Source organism: Artemia franciscana, chromosome 8, assembly GCF_032884065.1.
Source record: "Artemia franciscana chromosome 8, ASM3288406v1, whole genome shotgun sequence".
NCBI lineage: Eukaryota > Metazoa > Arthropoda > Branchiopoda > Anostraca > Artemiidae > Artemia > Artemia franciscana.
Window position 1 is genome coordinate 47,729,770 of NC_088870.1, and position 21,319 is coordinate 47,751,088.

At 34.6% G+C, this 21,319-nt stretch overlaps 1 protein-coding gene across 2 annotated transcripts in view; it reads left to right on the top strand.

The window, feature by feature from the left end:
* The first annotated feature begins 8,652 nt into the window (after window positions 1-8,652).
* LOC136030504 (retinal homeobox protein Rx2-like) overlaps window positions 8,653-21,319 on the top strand; it is a 29,341-nt gene continuing 16,674 nt past the window's right edge. Inside the window, exons 1-3 of one of the 2 annotated variants that reach the window (XM_065709525.1) lie at window positions 8,653-8,701; window positions 15,426-15,556; window positions 19,438-19,639. In XM_065709525.1, the coding sequence (XP_065565597.1) occupies window positions 15,434-15,556; window positions 19,438-19,639 (325 nt within the window). In that variant the 5' untranslated portion in view covers window positions 8,653-8,701; window positions 15,426-15,433. Of the gene's footprint in view, window positions 8,717-15,425; window positions 15,557-19,437; window positions 19,640-21,319 lie in introns of both variants that reach the window. The other variant, XM_065709524.1, reaches the window with a different exon arrangement.

The window sequence follows — 21,319 nt, forward strand, 5'->3', positions numbered from 1 at the left end:
TTACAGGAGCAAATAGACAGGGTCCCAGGTAGAAATATGGTGTTTTTACTAGGAGATGTCAATGCCCAGGTCGGTAGAAATAGGGATAGATGGTATCCTAGCCTAGGTAAATTTGGTTTAGGGAAAGAAAACAGTAATGGCTACACACTTTTGCAATTTTGTAGGTATAGCAATCTAGTTATAACCAATACGGTGTCCGGTCATAAAATGACCCATAAGTTGACATGGTACTCATGTGATGGTAAGACAACAAACCTTATTGTGTGTTGTAGTAAACCAAAGACTGGCAGGATCAATACAAGATAATATGGTATATAGGAGTGTTGCTATTGATGTTAAAAGTAAAGACCACCATCTAGTAGTGTCTAGGGTTAATTTAATGCCGAAATCTCGGAAGGAAAATTACCTCCCGGGAAGTTATGATGCTGGTAGACTTCAGGATGAGAATTTGAGAAAACTTTTCAGGAACAGTTGAATCCTAAGCCTGAGAGTTTAAAATTTGACAATGTGGAAGATGGCTGGAATAATTTTAGAAAAACAATTTGTGAAGTTGCTGATGGTGTCTTAAGGAAGAAAGTTAAGACTGCAGCTAGGAATATTAATGAAAAAGCTTTATGTTTAATAGAGAGGAAAAGGGGTTTGTATAGGAATTATCTGAGTAATAGATCATATGAAAACAAAAAGAATGTAAAGAAAGTGGAGAAATTATTAAAATATGAACTAAGGAGATGTAAAGTGGAGGCCATGGATAAAATTGCCGAGGATATGAAAGATATGGCTAGACGGCATAATAGTAAAATATTGTACTGGAATGTTAATAAATTGAAAGGGAGTAGTCAATCTGGTCTGCTTCCAGTTAGATAGGAATGGGGCCGCAATTAGTGACAGGGAAAGAGATAAAAAAAGATGGGCGGAACATTTTGAGAATGTGCTAAACCGTGATACAGTTTCAGGACACGATAAAGAGGAAAATGAAAAAGTTTGGGATACCTTGGATGTGAAGCAAGATGTATTTTGTGAGGAAGAGTTAGCGACAGTACTAAAAGGATTAAAAATATTAAGGCTCCAGGTGCTGATAGTGTGGTGAATGAGTTTCTTAAATATGGTGGCTCCGAGGTTAGAAATAAGTTATTGAAGATTATGAATATGATTTTTGAAGAGGTGAAATACCTAACGATCTTAGGAAAACTTTAATTAAACCACTGTATAAGAAAGCTGATAAGAGTGAGTGTCGTTATTATCGAGGCATTACTCTGGTTCTGTAGGTAGAAAATTACTTAGTAATATGATACTTTTTAGAATGAGAGATGCTGTAGACATAGTTTTAAGAGAGGAATAGTGCGTTTTTACAAAATGTAGAGGATGTGTCGAACAAATTTGTCATATTAGTTGTCAAATACCTTTGGTCCTCAGTTTTATAAATTATGAGCAAGCGTTCGATTCTGTTGACAGAAGAGCTTTAGCAAAGGTCTTATCCTTACATGGTATATCAGACAAATACATTTAAGTGACTAGTGCTATTCACGAGAATAATATTGCTGTGTTTAAGATAGGAAATGAGGTTAGCAACTGATTTTGTATTAAATCAGGAGTTAATTAGGGTTGTGTTCTATTCCCCTTTATACGGATCATTTTGATGGACATCAAACAGTTCGTGGTAACGAACTGTAGTAAGGAGCGACCCGGCTCAATAGTAACAGAAACTCTAAAAAATGGGATTTTGATACCAGTAGTCACATAAAAAAAATCTCATTTTATTGCTGATTTTAAATATATAAGTTTCGTCAAGATCAGTTATACCCATCAAAAGTTAGGAGCCTGAGACAGTTTGCCTTATTTTAGAAAATAGGGAGTAACACCCCCTAAAAGTCATACAATCTTAACAAAAATCACACCATCAGATTCAGCGTGTCAGAGAACCTTATTTTAGAAGTTTCAAGCTCCTATCTACAAAAATGTGGAATTTTGCATTTTTTGCCAGAAGACAGATCACGGATGCGTGTTTATTTGTTTTTTGTTTGTTTTTTTCCCCAGGGGTGACCGTATAGACTGAGCGGTCCTAGAATTTCGCGAGAGGACTCATTCTAACGGAAATGAAAGGTTCTAGTGCCCTTTTTAAGTGACCAAAAAAATTGGAGGGCACCTAGTCCCCCTCCCACGCTCATTTTCCCCAAAAGTCACCGGATCAAAGTTCTGAGATACCCATTTTATTCACCATAGTCGAAAAACATAATAAATATGTCTTTAGGGACAACGTACTCGCCCGCAGTCCCCGTGGGAGGGGCTGCAAGTTACAAACTTTGACCTGTGTTTACATATAGTAGGCTAATGGTTACTGGGAAGTGTAGAGACGTTTTCAAGGGGATTTTTTTTGGTTAGGGCGGAGAATTGAGTTGGGGGGTGGGGTACGTGGGAGGATATTTCCATGGAGGAACTTCTCATGGGGGAAGAGAATTTCAATGAAGGGGACGCAGGATTTTCTAGCATTATTTGAAAAAACGATGAAATAGTAAATATGAAAAGTTTTTTCTACTCAAACTAAGGAGCAGCATTAGAACTTAAAACGAACAAAAATTATTACGCATATGAGGGGTTTACCTTCTCGTTATAACTCACTCTTTACGCTAAAGTATTTTTAGTAATTTCAACTATTTATTCTAAGGTCATTTTTAAGGAATTGGGACAAAATTTAAGCTTTATTGTAAAGAGCGAGGTATCGACGAGGGTTGAACCCCCTCATATACACAATAAAAACATGCGAATATAGAAGTTCATTGTGTAAGTTAATTCGTAAGTTACACATATTTTTTACCAATGAAAACGTTTGTAAAAAATTAAAAGTTCTAGTAGCCTTTTTAAGTAATCAAAAAATTGGAGGGCAACTAGGCCATCCAAATAAGAGCGGGGCGTTGAGGAGGAAAAGCCCCTTTCATATACGGCGTAATTTCTGTTCGTTTTAAGTTTTAATGTTGCTCCTTACTTTCATTTAAAACAAACTTGTTTGTTTTGTTTAATTGTCTTAAAGAGCTCATGAAAGGCAATGGAAGACCATGGAATCAAATGAGGAGGAAAACCTCTGCTGGACTTAATATGGATAATTTTGACGGAATTTGTCTTAAGGAGCAGAGGAAAGGCCACCGGAGACCACGGAAACAAATGAGGATGAAAACTCCTGGATTCAGATTATGCTGATGATTTAAGCATCCTAGATAAAAGTCTGAGCAAAATGATTGAATTTTTAGAGGTTCTGCAAGTTAAGGGTGCTAGTCTAGCTGGACGCTAAAGTTTTTTACTGTTTTAAAAAGTAGAGTTAAGAGAAAGAGTCAAACCTTAGTGTAAAGAGCGGGGCGTTGATGAGGAAGCAGCCCCTTTCATATACGAAGTAATTTCTGTTCCTGTTAAGTTTTAATGTCGCTCCTTACTTTCCGTTAAAAAAACTTGTTTCTTTTTATTTAATGCATTTACAAGATCAAAAAAATTAATGCACACTGTTCAAGAAACATAAAGTTTTCAATAAAACACAAATGGCTCAATAGGCTTTGGACTTTAACGGTTATGTGAGGCAGAAGGGGGGAGTAGCCAAACTCCCCTTTGTTGTGGATGACAAAGAGTTAAATACAAATACTGAAAATTGTCATGTGCAATTTTAGAAAAGCTTTTCGAAATTTTCTTCGTTTAAATTTTCCTATCCCACAGCGTACAAAATTGAGTATCATCTTCTTCCTTTGAAGTTTTAGGTTAATTTTGTTGCAAATCAGTAATATCTAATTTTGCTCGTAGAAAAAGCCCTGTCTGCCATTTCCTTTTATCTACTCCTTATGTTAAATTGTGACTTTTCTGTGACAACCCCTCAATAACTAATGCTTTTTGGGCTCTTTTTGTCTGTGTTTTTCACAATCGTCCAAGAGCAAAACATCTCATTTAATTATATACTTACCTCAAACAAAATATTTTGAACTCAAATATTCCGAAAGTTAATCAGTTAATAAAGCGCTCGGATTTACCAAATGGCTAAATTTCTTGCATTCTAAGTTGCTTTAGTAAATCAGTGGTCAAACTTGATAGTAAAGGAGCATGAACTTGCAAAAACAAGTTGTCCTAGGGGCGTACTAGGAAAATAAACAATCCTTGATACTAGTTATTCGCAGGAACTAAGTACATGATACGCAGCTGGTATATTGCAAATCAATATCTGGTTGAGCTGCTACTGGAGTCGCCGTGGTAAAAAAAAAAAAAAAACTCGAAATTTTAACAACCCTCTTCCACTCGCCTAAGACTGGCTGATTCGCAAAGCCATTTTAATTTAAACAATTAAATGGATAAAAATTTTTGGCTACATGACTTACTGGCTAAAAAAGTTATTCCAATCAATTATATTATAATTGTTATTTCTTTCTGAACCTAAAGAATATACTACCACCGAGAAGACGAAAAAAAATCTGGTCAGAGAACCCCTTCCGAAGCGGATATTTTTTTTCGGGTAGTGAAAAATCTGGCTACCAAATGAAAAACAAAATGCTGCTAAGCTGTAATGGGTTAAAAGTTACTAGATATTTAAAATTACGCTTTACTCAAAAAATTCATGGTGTGCAAGTAAGGAGCTACTCGAGCCTATTGTAGCCGGAACTCCAAATAACAGAATTTTGATAACAACTAGTGTATCAAACGAATTTTCTGGGGAAGCCCCAGAAAAAGCAAGTGATTTTTATAGAATTCAAACCAATAGATTGGCATATTAGAGGAACATACTGTGGAAGTTTCAAGCTCCTATCTACAAGAATGTGGAACAGAAAGAAAGTTCCACAGTTCTTCTTTTCCCAGAAGAAAGATCACGGATAATCGATTGGTTTTTCCGTTTATTTGATTGAATTTTCATTTGATTTTTTTTTCTCCAGGGGTTGTTGTATCAAACCGACAGTCCTAAAAGGTCCCTTGAGGACTCATTCGAACGGAAATTAAAAGGTCTAGTGCCCTGTTTAAGTGACCAAAAAGATTATGACACGGGAAAGTGGCCTTTTCTGCTATTTTGTGGCACCAATCACGGCTTTGCACCGAAACTATGCATTGAGCTTTAGCTACAGAGGAAGTAATGGCACGTGATGACGCATTCATTTCTATAAAGCCCCGTAGTCCATACAAAATAAATGGTTAATATGGATATCTGTGCATATTAACCATATATGCCTGATTTAAAAATATTAGATATCAAATATCTTGTTATATCCGTATAACCAGATATTTATCCATATATGCCTGGTTTAAAAAAACTAGATATTAAATATATGGTTATATCCATATAATTAGATATTTATCCATATATGCTTGGTTTAAAAATATTAGGTATCAAATGTATGGTTATATCCATATAACCAGATATTTATCCACATATACTTGGTTTAAAAATATCAGACAGTAAATATTTTATTATATCCGTACAACCAGATATTTATCCATATATGCTTGGTTTAAAAATATTAAATATTAAATATATGGTTATATCCATATAACCATATGCTTGGTCAAACAGTTCGTGGTAACGAACTGTAGTAAGGAGCGATCCGTCTCAATGGTAAACGAAACTCTAAAACACGGAATTTCGATGCTAAAAGATACATCAAAAGATCGGATTTTCATGCTGACTCAGCGAATTTCAGCGAATTTAGTCTTTGTCATCAAAAGTTACGAGCCTGAGAAAATCTGCCTTATTTTGGAAAATAGGCGGAAACATCCCTTAAAAGTCATAGAATCTTAACGAAAATCACACCATCGCATTCGGCATATTATAGAACTCTATAGCGAAATTTTCAAGCTTCTATCTACAAAAATGTGGAATTTCATATTTTTTGCCAGAAGACAAATCACGGGCGCGTGTTTATTTGTTTGTTTGTTTTTTTTTGTTTTTTTTTCCCAGGGGTCATCGTATCGACCAAGTGGTCCTAGAATGTCGCAAGAGGGCTCATTCTAACGGAAATGAAAAGTTCTAGTGCCCTTTTTAAGTGACCAAAAAAATTGGAGGGCACCTAAGCCCCCTCCCACGCTAATTTTTTCCCAAAGTCAACAGATCAAAATTTCGAGATAGCCATTTTGTTCCGCATAGTCAAAAACCATAATAACTATGTCTTTAGGAATGACTTACTCCCCCATGATCCCTGGGGGAGGGGCTGCAAGCTACAAACTTTGACCAGTGTTTACATACAGTAATGGTTATTGGGAAGTGTAGAGACGTTTTCAGGGGGATTTTTTTGGTTTGGGGAGTGGGGTTGAAGGGAAGGGGCTACGTGGGAGGATCTTTCATTGGAGGAATATGTCATGGGGGAAGAAAAATTCAATGAAAAGGGCGCAGGATTTTCTAACACTACTATAAAAAAACAATGAAAAAATAAAGATGAAAACGTTTTTTCTATTGAAAGTAAGGAGTAGCATTGAAACTTAAAACAAACAGAGATCATTACGCATATGAGGGGTTCTAAAAATACTTTAGCATAAAGAGCGATGTATTTAGGAGGAGATAAATACCTCGCTCTTTATGCTAAAGTATTTTTAGTAATTTCAACTATTTATTCTATGGCCTTTCTAATTCAGGGGTCATTCTTATAGGATTGGGACAAAACTTACGATTTAGTGTAAAGAGCGAGGTATTAACGAGGGTAAAACCCCCCTCGTATACATAATAAAAATATAAGAATATAAAAGTGTGTAACGTAAGTTAATTCTTAAGCTACGTATATTTTTTAGTAATAAAAACGTTCGTTAAAAATTGAAAGTTCTAGTTGCTTTTTTAAGTAATCGAAAAATTGGAGGGCAGCTAGGCCTCCTTCCCCACCCCTTATTTCTCAAAATCGTCTGGTCAAAACTAAGAGAAAGTCATTTAGCCAAAAAAAGAATTAATACACTAATTTCATTTTAATAATTTATGTGCGGAGAGACAAAATCAAACATGCATTAATTCGAAAACGTTCAGAAATTAAATAAAAAAAACTAGTTTTTTTTTAACTGAAATTAAGGAGCGACATTAAAACTTAAAACGAACAGAAATTACTCCGTATATGAAATGGGTTGTCCCCTCTGCAATCCCTCGCTCTTTACGCTAAAGTTTGACTCTTTGCCACAATTCTACTTTTTAAAACAATTAAAAGCTTTAGCGTAAAGAGCGAGGGATTGCGGAGGGGACAACCCATTTCATATACGGATTAATTTCTGTTCGTTTTAAGTTTTAATGTCGCTCCTTACTTTCAGTTAAAAAAAACTAGTTTATTTTATTTTATTTAACTAACTTGATTGACTTGATTCTTCATAAAATTATGTTTAGTGATGGATAATTGCGCATGAGCTATTATGAAGGAGGGGCGGTGGGTCATTGTTTAGACAGAGGGCAGATGCCTAAAAGAGTACATTTCAATGCCCAGATAGTTTAAATCTCAACGAGCCATCAGATAAATAAAGAAAGGAGTATCAAGGGAGTGATGAATTAATCTCTTATCTCCTTTTATGTAGACTAAACCCGAATAAAGGTGCTGCGAGGGCGTAACCCCTTTCTTATTGTGGAAAAATGTTTCTGACATTTGTTTGAAGCTTCATTTAACTAAACTGATTTGCTTTATATTTCATAAGATTATGTCAATTTATTAGGTTTGCATCAGTTATTATGAAGGTGGGGTGGTGGGTCATTTTGTAGGTGGGTGGTGGTGGTAGATTCCTCGAAAATTAATTTTAACGCCCAAATATCCTATCTCTCATTGAACCTTTCGATAAATATAGAATGAATTTTGGGAAGAGGGGGATTAAATTTTTTGATTTGGTCGTATCTTCAATTCATAATTTACGGTTATGCTACTTTCATCCACTTTTGTACCATATTTTTTTATCTTCTTCTTTAATCATCATCTTTTATGTTCGATATACATTTGAGCATTCTGCCTTGGTATTCGTGGGTTGAACCGCGGTGTAGCCAAACCATATCTTCTGGTAGGAGGCAGAGGAACATGGATTTTGGCTACCAAGATCCATAACTAAACATACTGAATTTCATTAAATATGATGTCAGAATTACAAAAATAAAATTCCTAATAATGACCATAGGTGCTCACAGGTTCAACCCAAATAGAATAGGAAAGGAAATTAAAAAAAAATCACCTTTAGGTAGGTATTTTTTTAAATTTTGCTCGGACGGGTTCTTCAGGCCAATATTTATCCACTTTCATATTATCAGAAATTATACCATAAGCTAGTCACCGGTTATAGTAAAAGGCTGGATGGCAAAAAGCAAACGCAAATTAAACAGTAAAAAAGAGCTTTTTCACTTCTTTATGAAAAAAAAATCGAATGGGCCTCGAGAAAATATATCGTAAAATATGAAATTTTGCCAAATTTTGCTAAGCGAAATTAATGCTTCATTGGTCTAAGACCAGGCTATCCGTACACTCAGTTGAGATAAAATGTATGTAATATCAATTGTAAATCCACTTGTCTGAGCTTTCAAACGCGCTCTTGATTGTCTACATCCCTCTTTATCCCAGAGTAGCAAAGGGAACATCGAATACGCTATTCCATCTCAGGAGAAATTTTATTGGCTTGGAATTTAACATTTCTAAGCCAATGGGAGACTCTCATAAACCCCCGTATATATGGTTAGGTAAATGATTATACAAATTTAGTCTGATTAAGTAATTCCATCAGGATATTGCTAGTTTATTTCTTGGAGGTATGCTTTGTGAAGGTGATTATTTGATTAATAAAACCAATTTTTTTTATTTGATCCACTAACAGTACAGCTTCCTTTTTAGAATTTAAGCGAATGTGAAATTAACTAATTGTGCTTGTCTTCTGGTGTGTTGCGCGTATTTGGAGTTAAAATTGGAAAATAAAAAATTCTAAGCTTTTATGAAGTATTAACGATAAAATTTGAAAAAAAGATTTTCTGATCCAAGGGAAAAAATTAAAATATAAGGGATTGAAAATTAAAATACACAAAAGCTATTATTCTGCAGTCTATGTAATATATTATCTGTGAAGCTAGTGTAAATAAAGTGACTAGCAATGTTATTTATAATTGCATTACCATGTAGAAATAGTGCTTTACTGAACATACTAAACAATATAGGATTTATCGTACACTAGAAACAGAAAGCACCTTAAGATGTTTTTCACGGTTTAAAACATAGCAGCTTCAGGACAATATTTTTTTTTGAAAAATGAATAGGAGGAAAGCTTTGAATGGAGGTTTTGCTATTAGTGGGGTAAAATTAGTGTTTCTAGATATTTTACAAACTAATTTCTTACCATTGCAATCATCCCCTTTTTCAGTACTTTTCTGAAGTTAAAATAAAGAAAAGCAGACGTTATTCATAAATTTTGACTTTTATCCAGATTTGTGATCAAATAGTAATTCAATAGTAACCGAAATTCCAAAAAATGGAAGAAATGGCTCTTTACGCTAAAACTTTTTATTGTTTTAAAAAGTAGAGTTGTGAGAGAGTCAAACTTTAGCGTAAAGAGCGAGGCATTGAAGAGGGGGCAACCCTTTCATATGCGGAATAATTTATGTTTGTTTTAAGTTTTAATATCGCTCCTTACTCGCAGTTAAAAATAAATTGTTTTTTTATTTAATTATGTTGAGGCTCAGTTATCAAATCTTAGAAAAACGAGCTTTATCTGAAATTTCACGAAGAATACATAGGAATTACTTCCGAAATTTTTTATTGTTGTTGCCTTGTCTTTTTTAACGCCACCCCAAAGAACGAAAAATAGCTCCAAATATCGTGCATCGTGGCACTTTTTTTTAATACAGTTCTTATGTGTGCCATAATCATTGCTAACCTATGGATTGAGGTGCTATGCATTGAGGTGACCTCTCACGTTTGTCCTTTTTTCTACAGAGAAAGTGATATGGGGGAAGCCTCAACCATGTCTATATTTTTAGAAAATAGTTATTTTCGAAACCCCACAAAAACAAATAAAAGTTAAATTTGTGCTTGTTTGATATGGTTGAACTTTTTTGCTTGCTAATTTTTGTGTTTACAACAATCACAGAAGAGGAAAAAACTTATCAATTTTAAAATCTATTGGGTTTTTTTTGGAAGGTTCTGTTTAATTTCAAGTCCTTTACGTTTTTTGTTTAGTTTTCATTCGTAGCTCAATACAACTGTTTAACATGAAGATCTGGTATTTAATTAGTTTTTATTCTAGTCAGTTTCTGCAGACAGGGTTTCTAGTCTGTTTCTGCAGACTAGTCAGTTTCTAGTCAGAAACAGGGAGCCAGAGCTCCCTGTTTCTATGTTATTTTTTTTTATATAGCAAGGAGTAGGTACTGGTGACATAAATTATGCCTCTCAGGTACTTGGGCCCGCTTTTGGCTTTGTGAAGGACAGGACGATGTGTTATGAAGGATATATCTTATGAAGGATATGTTATAAAATCTGGTGAAAATTACCAGCTAGTACCCTATTTTTGCTTTTCTCTACTCTAAAGCTGGTCTTAACCCTATGAGCGATACCAGTGCGAGGGGGACGGAGGAAGATTAAATTTTTGCAAGACAGGACATATGTCGAAAATATTTTTTCAGACTTCAGCCCAATTTCATAGAAGATAAGGAATATTTTTTAGTATTGCGCCTTTTTAGTGCTAAAAAAAGATCCATTTCTATGGGTGAAAGTAGCTCTTAAATTTTGTCATCAGGATATATAGCAGAATAGGTAGTTCTCTCTCAGTCCAAATTACCAGGGGGTAAAATCTAATGTCCTTTTTATAGCTGACACTATCCCCTCTTGCCATCTTCAAGGTCAGAATAAAAAAAAGAAAACATAGCAACTGTAGTGGTGGTTTTTGAAATTGTCACCTCGTGAAGTGCTTTGCCTTGTGCTTGTATTTTTTATTGATTCTTTCTTGTAGTCGCCCAATTTTTATTTTTATTTTTTCATACTTTTTTCCCCTTTTCATTGTTTCTTTCTTTTAAATTATTTTCTTTTAAATTTCTTTCCTTTTTTCTTTCTTTTCTTTCAAATTCATTTTTTATCTTTCATTCTTTCTTTTTCTTTGGGTCGTCCAAAAGGATGAGCAGTTCATCAAGACATGTCATCATCAATTTTTCTTAGTGAACATTTTTTTCTCTTTCCTTTCGCTTATTTTTGCGACCCTTATTCCTAAATTGAACTTGGAAAGACAACAGGACCAATGTGGGATCTTTTGGGGAGGCCAGAATTAGGGGTGGTTAAATTCTAGTCATCACGTTGCTTACCTAAAGAAGCTGTTGAATCTTAATCAAGCTTATTTGAGCACAACTTTTAATGTCTTAGTTATATCTTTTTTTTAGATCTATCATTCCTCTTACCTCTGTAGAGGATAGGGAAAAAGATGAGAAAAGTGTCATTGTTCCTTCCACCAGGAGGGGACATCAGATTCCACTCAAACCAGGTTGGGAATACAACTATAATTATAGTATTGTCTCTCTAAGTGGACACCAGATCTATGGAATGGTGTGTCAAAATCTCATTTCATCTGCCAGATTTCTTGGCGGCCCCTGTCCACCGGGTCGAAACCGCGGATACCTTGAAATTTGACCAATTATTTGAGAAACTTGAAATGTTTAGGGCAGCACAATCAAAAAATGTTCAAATAATATGCGTTATTTGATTTCTCATCAGAATTGAAACAGTGCGATGTATTGGGTAGTATATTAGACCTAAGACGACAACATCAGGTTTCGAAGCTTCAGCACTCCCTAGAAGACCAAAAATATAGAAAAAGTGCACCGCTTGAAAAAAAAAAACGAAGTTTCTGACAATATCTTTTGTCAGACGGGAAGGAGGACAAAAGTTATAAGACTGTACTCCCCCTCCCTGTATAATTTTGTTTTACAGGCTTATCCTTTTGAAATGTTTCTTCCTGTTGGTTTATGCCTAGTTTTATTTGAAATACTAGTGTATAGATATGCCCCTATTGGGTTGACTCGAAGGAATGTTTGTCACCAAACAGAACTAGAGGTAAAGCCACATTAAAAAGGAAATTTTTATTACGTATATGAGGGGGTTCGCCCCCTCGTCAATACCGTGCTCTTCACACTAAGGCTTGGATTTTGTCCCAATTCTTTAAAAATGACCCCTGAATCACAAAGGCCGTAGAGTAAATAGTTGAAATTACTAAAAATACGTAAGCGTAAAAAGCGAGGTATTGAGGAGGAGAATAACCCCCTTATGTACGTAATAATTTCTGTTCGTTTTAAATTTTAATGCTGATCCATACTTCCAGTTGTTTTTTTTCTCACTTTTTTTAAATAATGCTAGAAAATCCTGTACCCCCTTCATGGAAATTCTCTTCCCTCATGATAAATTCCTCCATAGAAAGCAAAAACAAATTGACACACATCCATGATATGGCTTCTGGCAAAAAATACAAAATTCCACATTTTTGTAGATAGGAGCTTGGAACTTCTACAGTAGGGTTCTCTGATACGCTGAATCTGATGGGTGTTATTTTCATTAAAATTCTATTACTTTTAGGGGGTGTTTACCCCTATTTTCTAAAATAATGCAAATTTTCTCTGGGTTTTAACTTATGATGGGTAAAACTAAACTTGATGAAACTTATATATTTAAAATCAGCATTAAAATGCGATTCTTTTGATGTAACTATTGGTATCAAAATTCCATTTTTTAGAGTTTCGTTTACTATTGTGCTGTGTCGCTCCTTGCTACAGTTCGTTACCGCAAACTGTTTGATGAAGCTATCTATAAAATTTATTAGCATGTGAAAATTTTCTTAATTTTAGGAAAAGGATAAACATTGCAAAACAGCGAGACAATCGTGAAAAATAAAAACCGTCAAATTCAATAAGTCTCAGAACCCTTGTATGCAGATTCCAACCCCATCCATAAAAATATGTGTTTATTTTGTTTTTATTTTTTTTCTAATTTTCTCTCAAGTGGTGACCACACTGGTCTAATAGTAGTAAATTTTTGTATAGAAATTCACTGAAATATGAGTTTTGTTTAATTTCTATTACTGTTTTGAATAAGGCATGGCTATAAAAAAGTACCCTCTTCATCTTGGTCATTTTGTGCCCCAAAACAACAATCCTTGGCCCAAACAAGGTCAACAGGGTATCAAGTGAAGATTCTAAAAAAGTGAATCAGTTTAAACCGTAAGAATTGTTTTATACAACCAATCAGATGCAAAGGACAATCAGCCATTCGGCTGCGTATTTTATCTCTGAGCATACCTGAAGTCCATATAACAAGAAAGTCCATGTAAAATGGAAGATAAAATGTAAGCACACAACACGTATTGATATTCCAAAATATAAAGGCCAAAATATGGTCACTCAGATTCAGAGGACAAGCAGCCATTTGGCTGCGCATTTTATCTCTGAGCATACCTGAAGTCCATATAAAATGTAAGAAAGTCCATACAAAATGGAAGATAAAATTTAAGTACACAACACGTATTGATATTCCAAAAAATAAAGGCCATAATATGTGTGCATTTAATTGTTTTGAATGGAAAATCTTATCTTTTTAGTACCTCAAATGCAGCGATCAACTCCACAAAGCCACCACTCTGGCAATTGGGTGTCAAAATCGATTTTTCGTAGTAAATTTTAGTCAAACAGTTCGTGGTGACGAACTGTAGTAAGGAGCGACCTGGCTCAATAGTAAACGAAACTCTAAAAACAGAATTTTGATGCTAAAATATACATCAAAAGAATCGGATTTTTATGCTGATTTTAAATATATAAGTTTCATCAAATTAAGTCTTTGTCATCAAAAGTTACGAGCCTGAGACAATTTGCCTTATTTTGGAAAATAGGGGAAAAGCCCCGTAAAGGTCATAAAATCTTAACGAAAATCACACAATCGCATTTGGCGTATCAGAAAACCCTATAACAAAAATTTCAAGCCCCTATCTACAAAAATGTGGAATTTCGTATTTTTTGCCTGAAGACAAATCATAGGTTCGTGTTTATTTGTTGTTTTTTTTCCCAGGGGTCATCGTATCGAGCAAGTGGTCCTTGAATGTCGCTAGAGGGCTAATTCTAACGGAAATGAAAAGCTCTAGTGCCCTTTTTAAGTGACTAAAAAAAAAACGGAGGGCACCTAGGCCCCCTCCCACGCTCATTTTTCTCCAAAGTCAATGGATCAAAATTTTGGTATATCTATTTTGTTCTGCATAGTCAAAAACCATAATAACTATGCTTTTGGGAATGACTTACTCCCCCACAGTCCTTGGGTGAGGGGCTGCAAGTTACAAACTTTGACCAGTGTTTACATATAATAATCGTTATTGGGAAGTGTAGAGACGTTTTCAGGGGGATTTTTTTGGTTTTGGGGGTGGGGCTGAGGGGAAGGGGCTATTTGGGAGGATCTTTCCTTGGAGAAATATGTCATGAGGGAAGAGCAATTCAATGAAAAGGGCGCAGGGTTTTCTAAAACTACTATAAAAAGAAACAATGAAAAAATAAACATGAAAAAGTTTTTTTTTTCAATTGAAAGTAAGGAGTAGCATTGAAACTTAAAACGAACAGAGACTATTACGCATATGAGGGGTTCTAAAAATACTTCGGCATAAAGAGCGATGTATTTAGGAGGAGATAAATAACCTCGCTTTTTATGCTAAAGTATTTTTAGTAATTTCAACTGTTTACTCTACGGCCTTTCTGATCCAGGGGTCAATCTTAAAGAATTGAGACAAAACTTACGATTTAGTGTAAAGAGCGAGGCATTAACGATGGTACAAAATAAAAATATAAGAATATAAAAGTTTGTTACGTAAGATAATTCTTAAGTTACGTATATTTTACTAATAGAAACGTTCGTTAAGAATTAAAAGTTATAGTTGCCTTTTTATGTAACCGAAAAATTGGAGGGCAACTAGGCCTCCTTCCCCACCCCTTATTTCTCAAAATCGTCTGATCAAAACTAAGAGAAAGCCATTTAGCCAAAAAAGGAATTAATTTGCAAATTTCATTTTTAAAATTTATGTGTGGAGAGCAAAAATCAAACATGCATTAATTCAAAAACGTTCAGAAATTAAATAGTTTTTTTAACTGTAAGTAAGGAGCGACATTAAAACTCAAAACAAACAGAAATTACTCCGTATATGAAATGGGTTGTCCCCTCCTCAATGTCTCGCTCTTTACGCTAAAGCTTTTAATTGTTTTAAAAAGTAGAACTGTGGCAAAGAGTCAAACTTTAGCGTAAAGAGCGAGGCGTTGAGGAGGGGACAACTCATTTCATATACGTAGTAATTTCTGTTCGTTTTAAGTTTTAATGTCGCTCCTTACGTACAGTTAAAAAAACTAGTTTTCTTTATTTAATACGTAATGGGTTAAACACAGCTAGCAGACAGTACACAACACCTATTAATATTAAAAAAATAAAGGCTAAAATATGCGTGTATTTAATTGTTTTGAATTGAAAATCTCATCTTTTTAGTACCTCAAATGCAGCGATCAACTCCACAGAGCCACCATTCCGGCAATGGCTGTCAAAATAGTGGATTTAATTCTACAGTTGTCAGTGCTAAAGCACAAGCCGAATCCCGTGGAAATTTCCATTCAATACAGGTAGTTAATCTTATCAAAAAGAAATTTAACCACTTTCCATAGTGCAATTTACATTTAGAACACAAAATTTAAGAAAACGCCAAGATGTATCACCGCAAGAAAATGCGGTGCTGTGATTGCAATTTCTTTACTATCTAAGTTAAGATTTTATTTCAAAAAAGCGGCTATCACAAGCCCAAAAGGGCCGAATTTGCACTTTAGTGTCAGTACAAATTACAAAATTGCAATCTAGATCTTGATATGATTTCAATTTTTGTTATTAAAAATTAAGCACAACTTTTGTTTGCCTTGCGAAGATTTTGCCTTAAAGATTTAAAGATTTTGCCTTAAGATTTCATTCAACATTGTTTAGCTTGGGTTTGAGAATAGAAAATTTTTATATACGAGTTTCCCCATACGCAAGGCCCATTCATCACGAGAATGCTAAAATTGAACCAATGCTATAACTTGGTTTTTTCATAAGTTAGTGACGTTCAAAAGATCTAAATTTCCGATAATCCAGGACCAATCCGGAATGGGATTGGGACCAACCATTGGTTCCGGAAAGAATCCGGAACCAATGTTAAAACTAGCAAAATCTTCACTATAGGACCAACCCAGATGGTGTGCCCTAGTACCTTTACATTTGCTATACAGGCTATTCAAAGCTGACATTCACCGGGAACGGTCTTGAAGTAACTAAGGGCTGATCATTAAACACACAAAAGCACAATCTTATGCCTTTCTAATGTACTTTTCATTTGTATAGTTCTCTCTTTCACTCTAATAATAACCTCAATACTGATTACGACAGTTGCGTAATAGTAGCTGCCGCTCCAGCAAAGACAACGTCTGCTTGAACGAAAAAATAAGCTTTTGGTAATATTTAGTTGCCCTTTGTCGAACCTAGACAGCAATTATGACTAGACCAGAATTAGATATTTTCTATAATAATAGTATTGATAATAAAAATAAATTGTTTATAACCCACTGCACAAAACAATGTGAGGATAGTGGAGTAAAAAGAGAGAAAACCAAATAAACGTCAAAAAAGAAAACAACACATAAATACAACAAAATCAACAGAACAAACGGATGAGAACAAAGGTACAAAGGTACAATACAATAAGCACAACAAATTCAACAAAGAAAAAGGTCAACAGAACAAACGGATGAGCTCATGATATGGGATATCTTTGTTACAAAATTTATTGGTTACTAAATTTCCGCTTAAGTAGGTCTCTACTCGAGAGCTAAAATTTGCAAACATGATCAAGTTGTGCGTCAATTAAACGCTGGGAAAAAGTTGTGGAAAAGTCCTTGAAAAGTGAATAACATGATAAACATCCCCCTTTTAACAGGTTCAAAAGTAAAATAGCTAATAGTTATTATCAGTGAAGATAACTCACAAACTATTTGTGCCTTCCAGAATACAATTATCCTTAATTACTTACTATAACTTACGTTAAAATATTTGGTCTATTATTGTAAAATGCAGGACTTACTAAAATATGAACCTTTTTTGCTGATTTTGAGCAAGTACGGAGTCGAATATGTTGGTAAAAGCATGGCTAGAAAACTAAGAATCTGTTATAATTAATGTTTCTGGACAGCGGCCTGCATTCCTATAGAATTTGTTTTTCCAAAACTATAAATGCTATTATGAAAAAATTTTTCTTTGCAAGATTCAGTATTAAATTTTGAAGCATTGTCCCTTAGCTAAACCGGAGTAAACAGTAAAGAAAAAAAAAAAACTATTAATCATATTTCTAAGACTTACTATTTCTGAAAAAATGGACCAATGGTGCCAAATCATAGAAACGTTTGGGGATGGTGGTGGTAAAATGTACATTTCAAAATTTACGCAGTAGGGACTTTTTTTCTGATTGCCTTAATGAAAAAATAAAAAAAAAGTTTTTCTTAATGAAAATACCAATAAAAGTTATTCTCCAAAATCAAGGGGATAGGAATGTTTAGGGGGCAAATTTCCATGTACGTAAAACCCAGAGCATTTTACTTTTGTTTCCTTTTTTACTTAAGGAACGTATCACTTACTTTATGGAGATATGTCTCAAATAAATTGTGGCAACTTCTTTACTAAAGAAGTAAAGACAGTTAACTCTCTTTTGCTCTTTGGCTGACCTGACTCGTATCGTAATTCTGGCCAGATTCTCATTACCTTTGCAAGGCCGTATCTAGAGTAAGGGGTTTCAGGATTTGACCCTCCCCCCTAAAGTTTTATTCCTGTTGTAAAAGTATAACAAAAATGCATAAAAAACAAATTTTTGACGCATATTTTAAAGTTTTTGCACCTATCTCCCCCCGCTCCCGAAAAAAATCTTGGATTCACCTTGTACCGGTGACAATAAACTTTTATTTAATCTGAGAGTACTTCTGGTACTCGATCCGTATCCTTTACCCAAGAAAAGGCTAACCACAAGGATTAAGTGGTAGGGAATCTGTCTCTTAAAAAATAAATGCTATTAACAAAATCTGGTAAGTTTCTGCCAAACCGCAGTAGAAATGATCCTGTAGCTTTCCGTTACTGTTGAGAACCAAAGACGCAAATTAGGGGGGGGGGTTGATTTTGGAGCTACTTGAACCAACCACCAGCTGAGATTATTAAATCAGATGGGTCAAGAAAGATGAAGATGCAAAAAAAAAAAAAAAAAAAATGTCATTCTCATAGCTTGCTCTTTTTGGGTCTTGAAAATTTGCACAAGATAAATAAGAATTTTTAAGTCTAGTAAATTTAAAATATGTATTTTTCAAGTCATCCCGCACCAGAGCCTCTGACTTAAAATATGTTTTATGATTTATAATTTTTTAGTTGCGCCTTGCCCTGACATTAGCTGTGTTAAAAATGTAAATACTTGAAATTTTGACGAGTATTTTTTTAAGTACAAATTTCGGAGAAGTAGTCCGTTTGGTTTAAATTTTAGGTCATGGAATATTTGTTTCACCGCCGGGATCCAAAGAGTTTGTTCTTGTTTTCCTATTATTTATTTTTATTTAATTTTTTTGATATAAGGCAGATGATGCTGTTTGCATTAACGGAATAAACTGAAATATCATCTAAATTATGTTCTTGAGCCCTATTTTCTTTTTGTAGGCAGTCTTGGGAGATTAACAATAAGAGAGATTAATGTCCTATTCCTCCACGTTTAAAAGTTTATTTCTGTTCAAATATATTATTTTCGTGGCTTATTTTTCCAAATTCTTTTTTTTTTCTGGAGAGAAAATAGCCCCATTTTTTTTTTTTTAAACATGACTACCTAATACATTGGGCTGAATAATTTTGAGAATCAGATGTACTGTAGACTGATAATCAAATACAATTTTTGGAGAAATAAAGAACTCCGTCTGCTAAAACCTGAATCGTTCTTTTATGAAGGGTATTAGCCAGTTAAAAGAATAAAGTTTTTAGTCACTACATTTAAACAAGTAAAATTTCTGTTTCTCCTTTGGCCAACCATGCAAAAGTCCAGTCTATTTTAAAGTTATTCACTAAATTTATTATTTATTAAAAACAAACTAACCTTACTAAAAATGCGGTGTAGTCTTTTACTACACAGCAGTTTGCTTAATTTAGTATTAATTGTCGCTTTTAAATTAGTTATGTAAAATTTTCCTTTGAGTTTAAACAAGAACGAATCCTGGATATTTTTAAAATAGGGGGAGGTGGTACAAAAAAACCTTAGGAAACATATAAAAACTATATATATTCATTCTTGTGACGTTTTTTTAGTCGAACAAATATTTCGGGGGGGGGGGGGTAAACCCCCAAGCCCCCTGAAAAGGGCTTTACTTTTTGATCACCTCCGCTGTATATAAATTTACCAATTTGGAATAAAAAAAAATTAAAGTCGAAATCTGCTTTACTATAATATCAATTAATACAGGTGATGCTTGGGTTCCAACATGCCGACATGCTTGGAGGAAATATGAACAACAATTTTGGAAGTTCTTCCTCGACAGATTGCTTTTCCAACGAGTCAGCAGCAGTACTCAGCCCTCTTCCACATCAGCAATTTCAACATACAATGATGCCAAGTCAAGGATATTGTTTTTCAGATTCTTCAAGCCAAAAAAATATCGACAGAGGTAAGACCTAAATCCCAACAATATTGGTGGTCTTGTAACAAAAGGTCCTAACCTTCTAAGGGTGATTTTCCAAGTCAGTTTCATGTTGTATTGAAGCTTAATTTAGCATCATTTAAAAAAAAAGATAATAGGTACGTAAAAACGTTGTATTTTAGAGGGTGCGTGGTATTTTGATGGGACAGAACTAGTAAAAACTGCAAAACTAGGCCAGGATAAACGGTAAATACAATAAATAATTGGGAAATCGTTAGACTGTTTCTATGTTTTGAACGCCATCCTGCTTATATGCCTTACTAATTACTTTGGTAATTAACTAATGACTGGGAATTTGGTTGACAATTCCTGAAAGCATAGGATATTGAAGAGAGAAAAAGCAAGCTTTGAGGGAAAAAAATCCACCACTGCCTAGCATTACCCAGCAAAACTCTGGACCATTGCTTACTTACTTAGGGTAGTTCTTTATATACCACTTGGTACATAAGACAACAACATTATCTCTTCACGACGCCTTCTTGATTTCTTTAGACCAAGGAGGACCCTGAATAAGAGAGCATTCGTTCTAACATGACCCAGGTGTTATTGTCTGTTGGTCCTGTCTCTTGGTACTGGGATTGACTGAGTATCACTAATCATAAAGGAGACAACCCTGGCACACCCATACCATATCATCCAAATAGTGCTATTGACTATGCCTATTTTCTGTGAGTTGATGGTGTGGCTGTTCAATCTTTTCAGAAATAAGGGTGTCAGTGGTCACACCAGAGCAATGTATCCTGAAAATAGGTGTAAGACAGATATTTTCAACCCCCTGGAGTTTTTTTTTTTTAGCTACTTAGTCAGCGCCCAAGATTCACAACAAAGTCCTCATTACCATGGAAAGGAAAATGTTATAAAAGATTTTGAGGTCGGGTTTAATGGAGCAATATGTAATTTTCCACACATGTATTACTTTATCAAAGGCACTGTTCGCAAATATTACACGCTTAACAACGTCTCACTCAAGTCCATGGTCTAAAGCCAGATTTGATAAGATGGGTTTTTGAACTATACAGGTATTTGTTGTATTTACTGAAAAATTTATACTGACAAGTTTGTAAAATTTTGCTCTATATTGAGCAGATGATAAATGATGATAATAATGATGATAATAGATGATACATTTTAGCCGAAAGTGAAGAAAAAGTATTTCAAACGTTTTGCAACTTTTTCTTCTGTGCTTCACTCAGGTCTTCAAAATTTTTGCTTTGCTTTACGGTTACTTTTCACTTTTGGATTTTCATAAGAGCCAATAATTTGACAAATTAAATTCAACCCTTAATGTACACCCTTTTTAGTTCGCTGGTCAACGTTGCATTGTTAATGGCACTAGCAAGAATGTAGGTGAGGGGAAGAACCAAGATTTTTCTGAGGAGGTGGGGTACTAATAAAAGTTTAAAAATTTTGGCCCTTGTTGGGCTAACCACCCGACTAGGTTCCTTTCACTCGCCACCACTCATCAAAATAAGCCACGGATCAGACTGATCTCTCGTAGACGACCTTAGACACTCCCACGCATAATCGGTTTGAACCTATTTACGTTAGCCCACTGCAATGTACAAGGTCTCAGAACTAAATTTTACCAGCTTCTATATTTGTATTAATATATACATTATGTATAATTTCTCAAACTCAGGTGGCTAA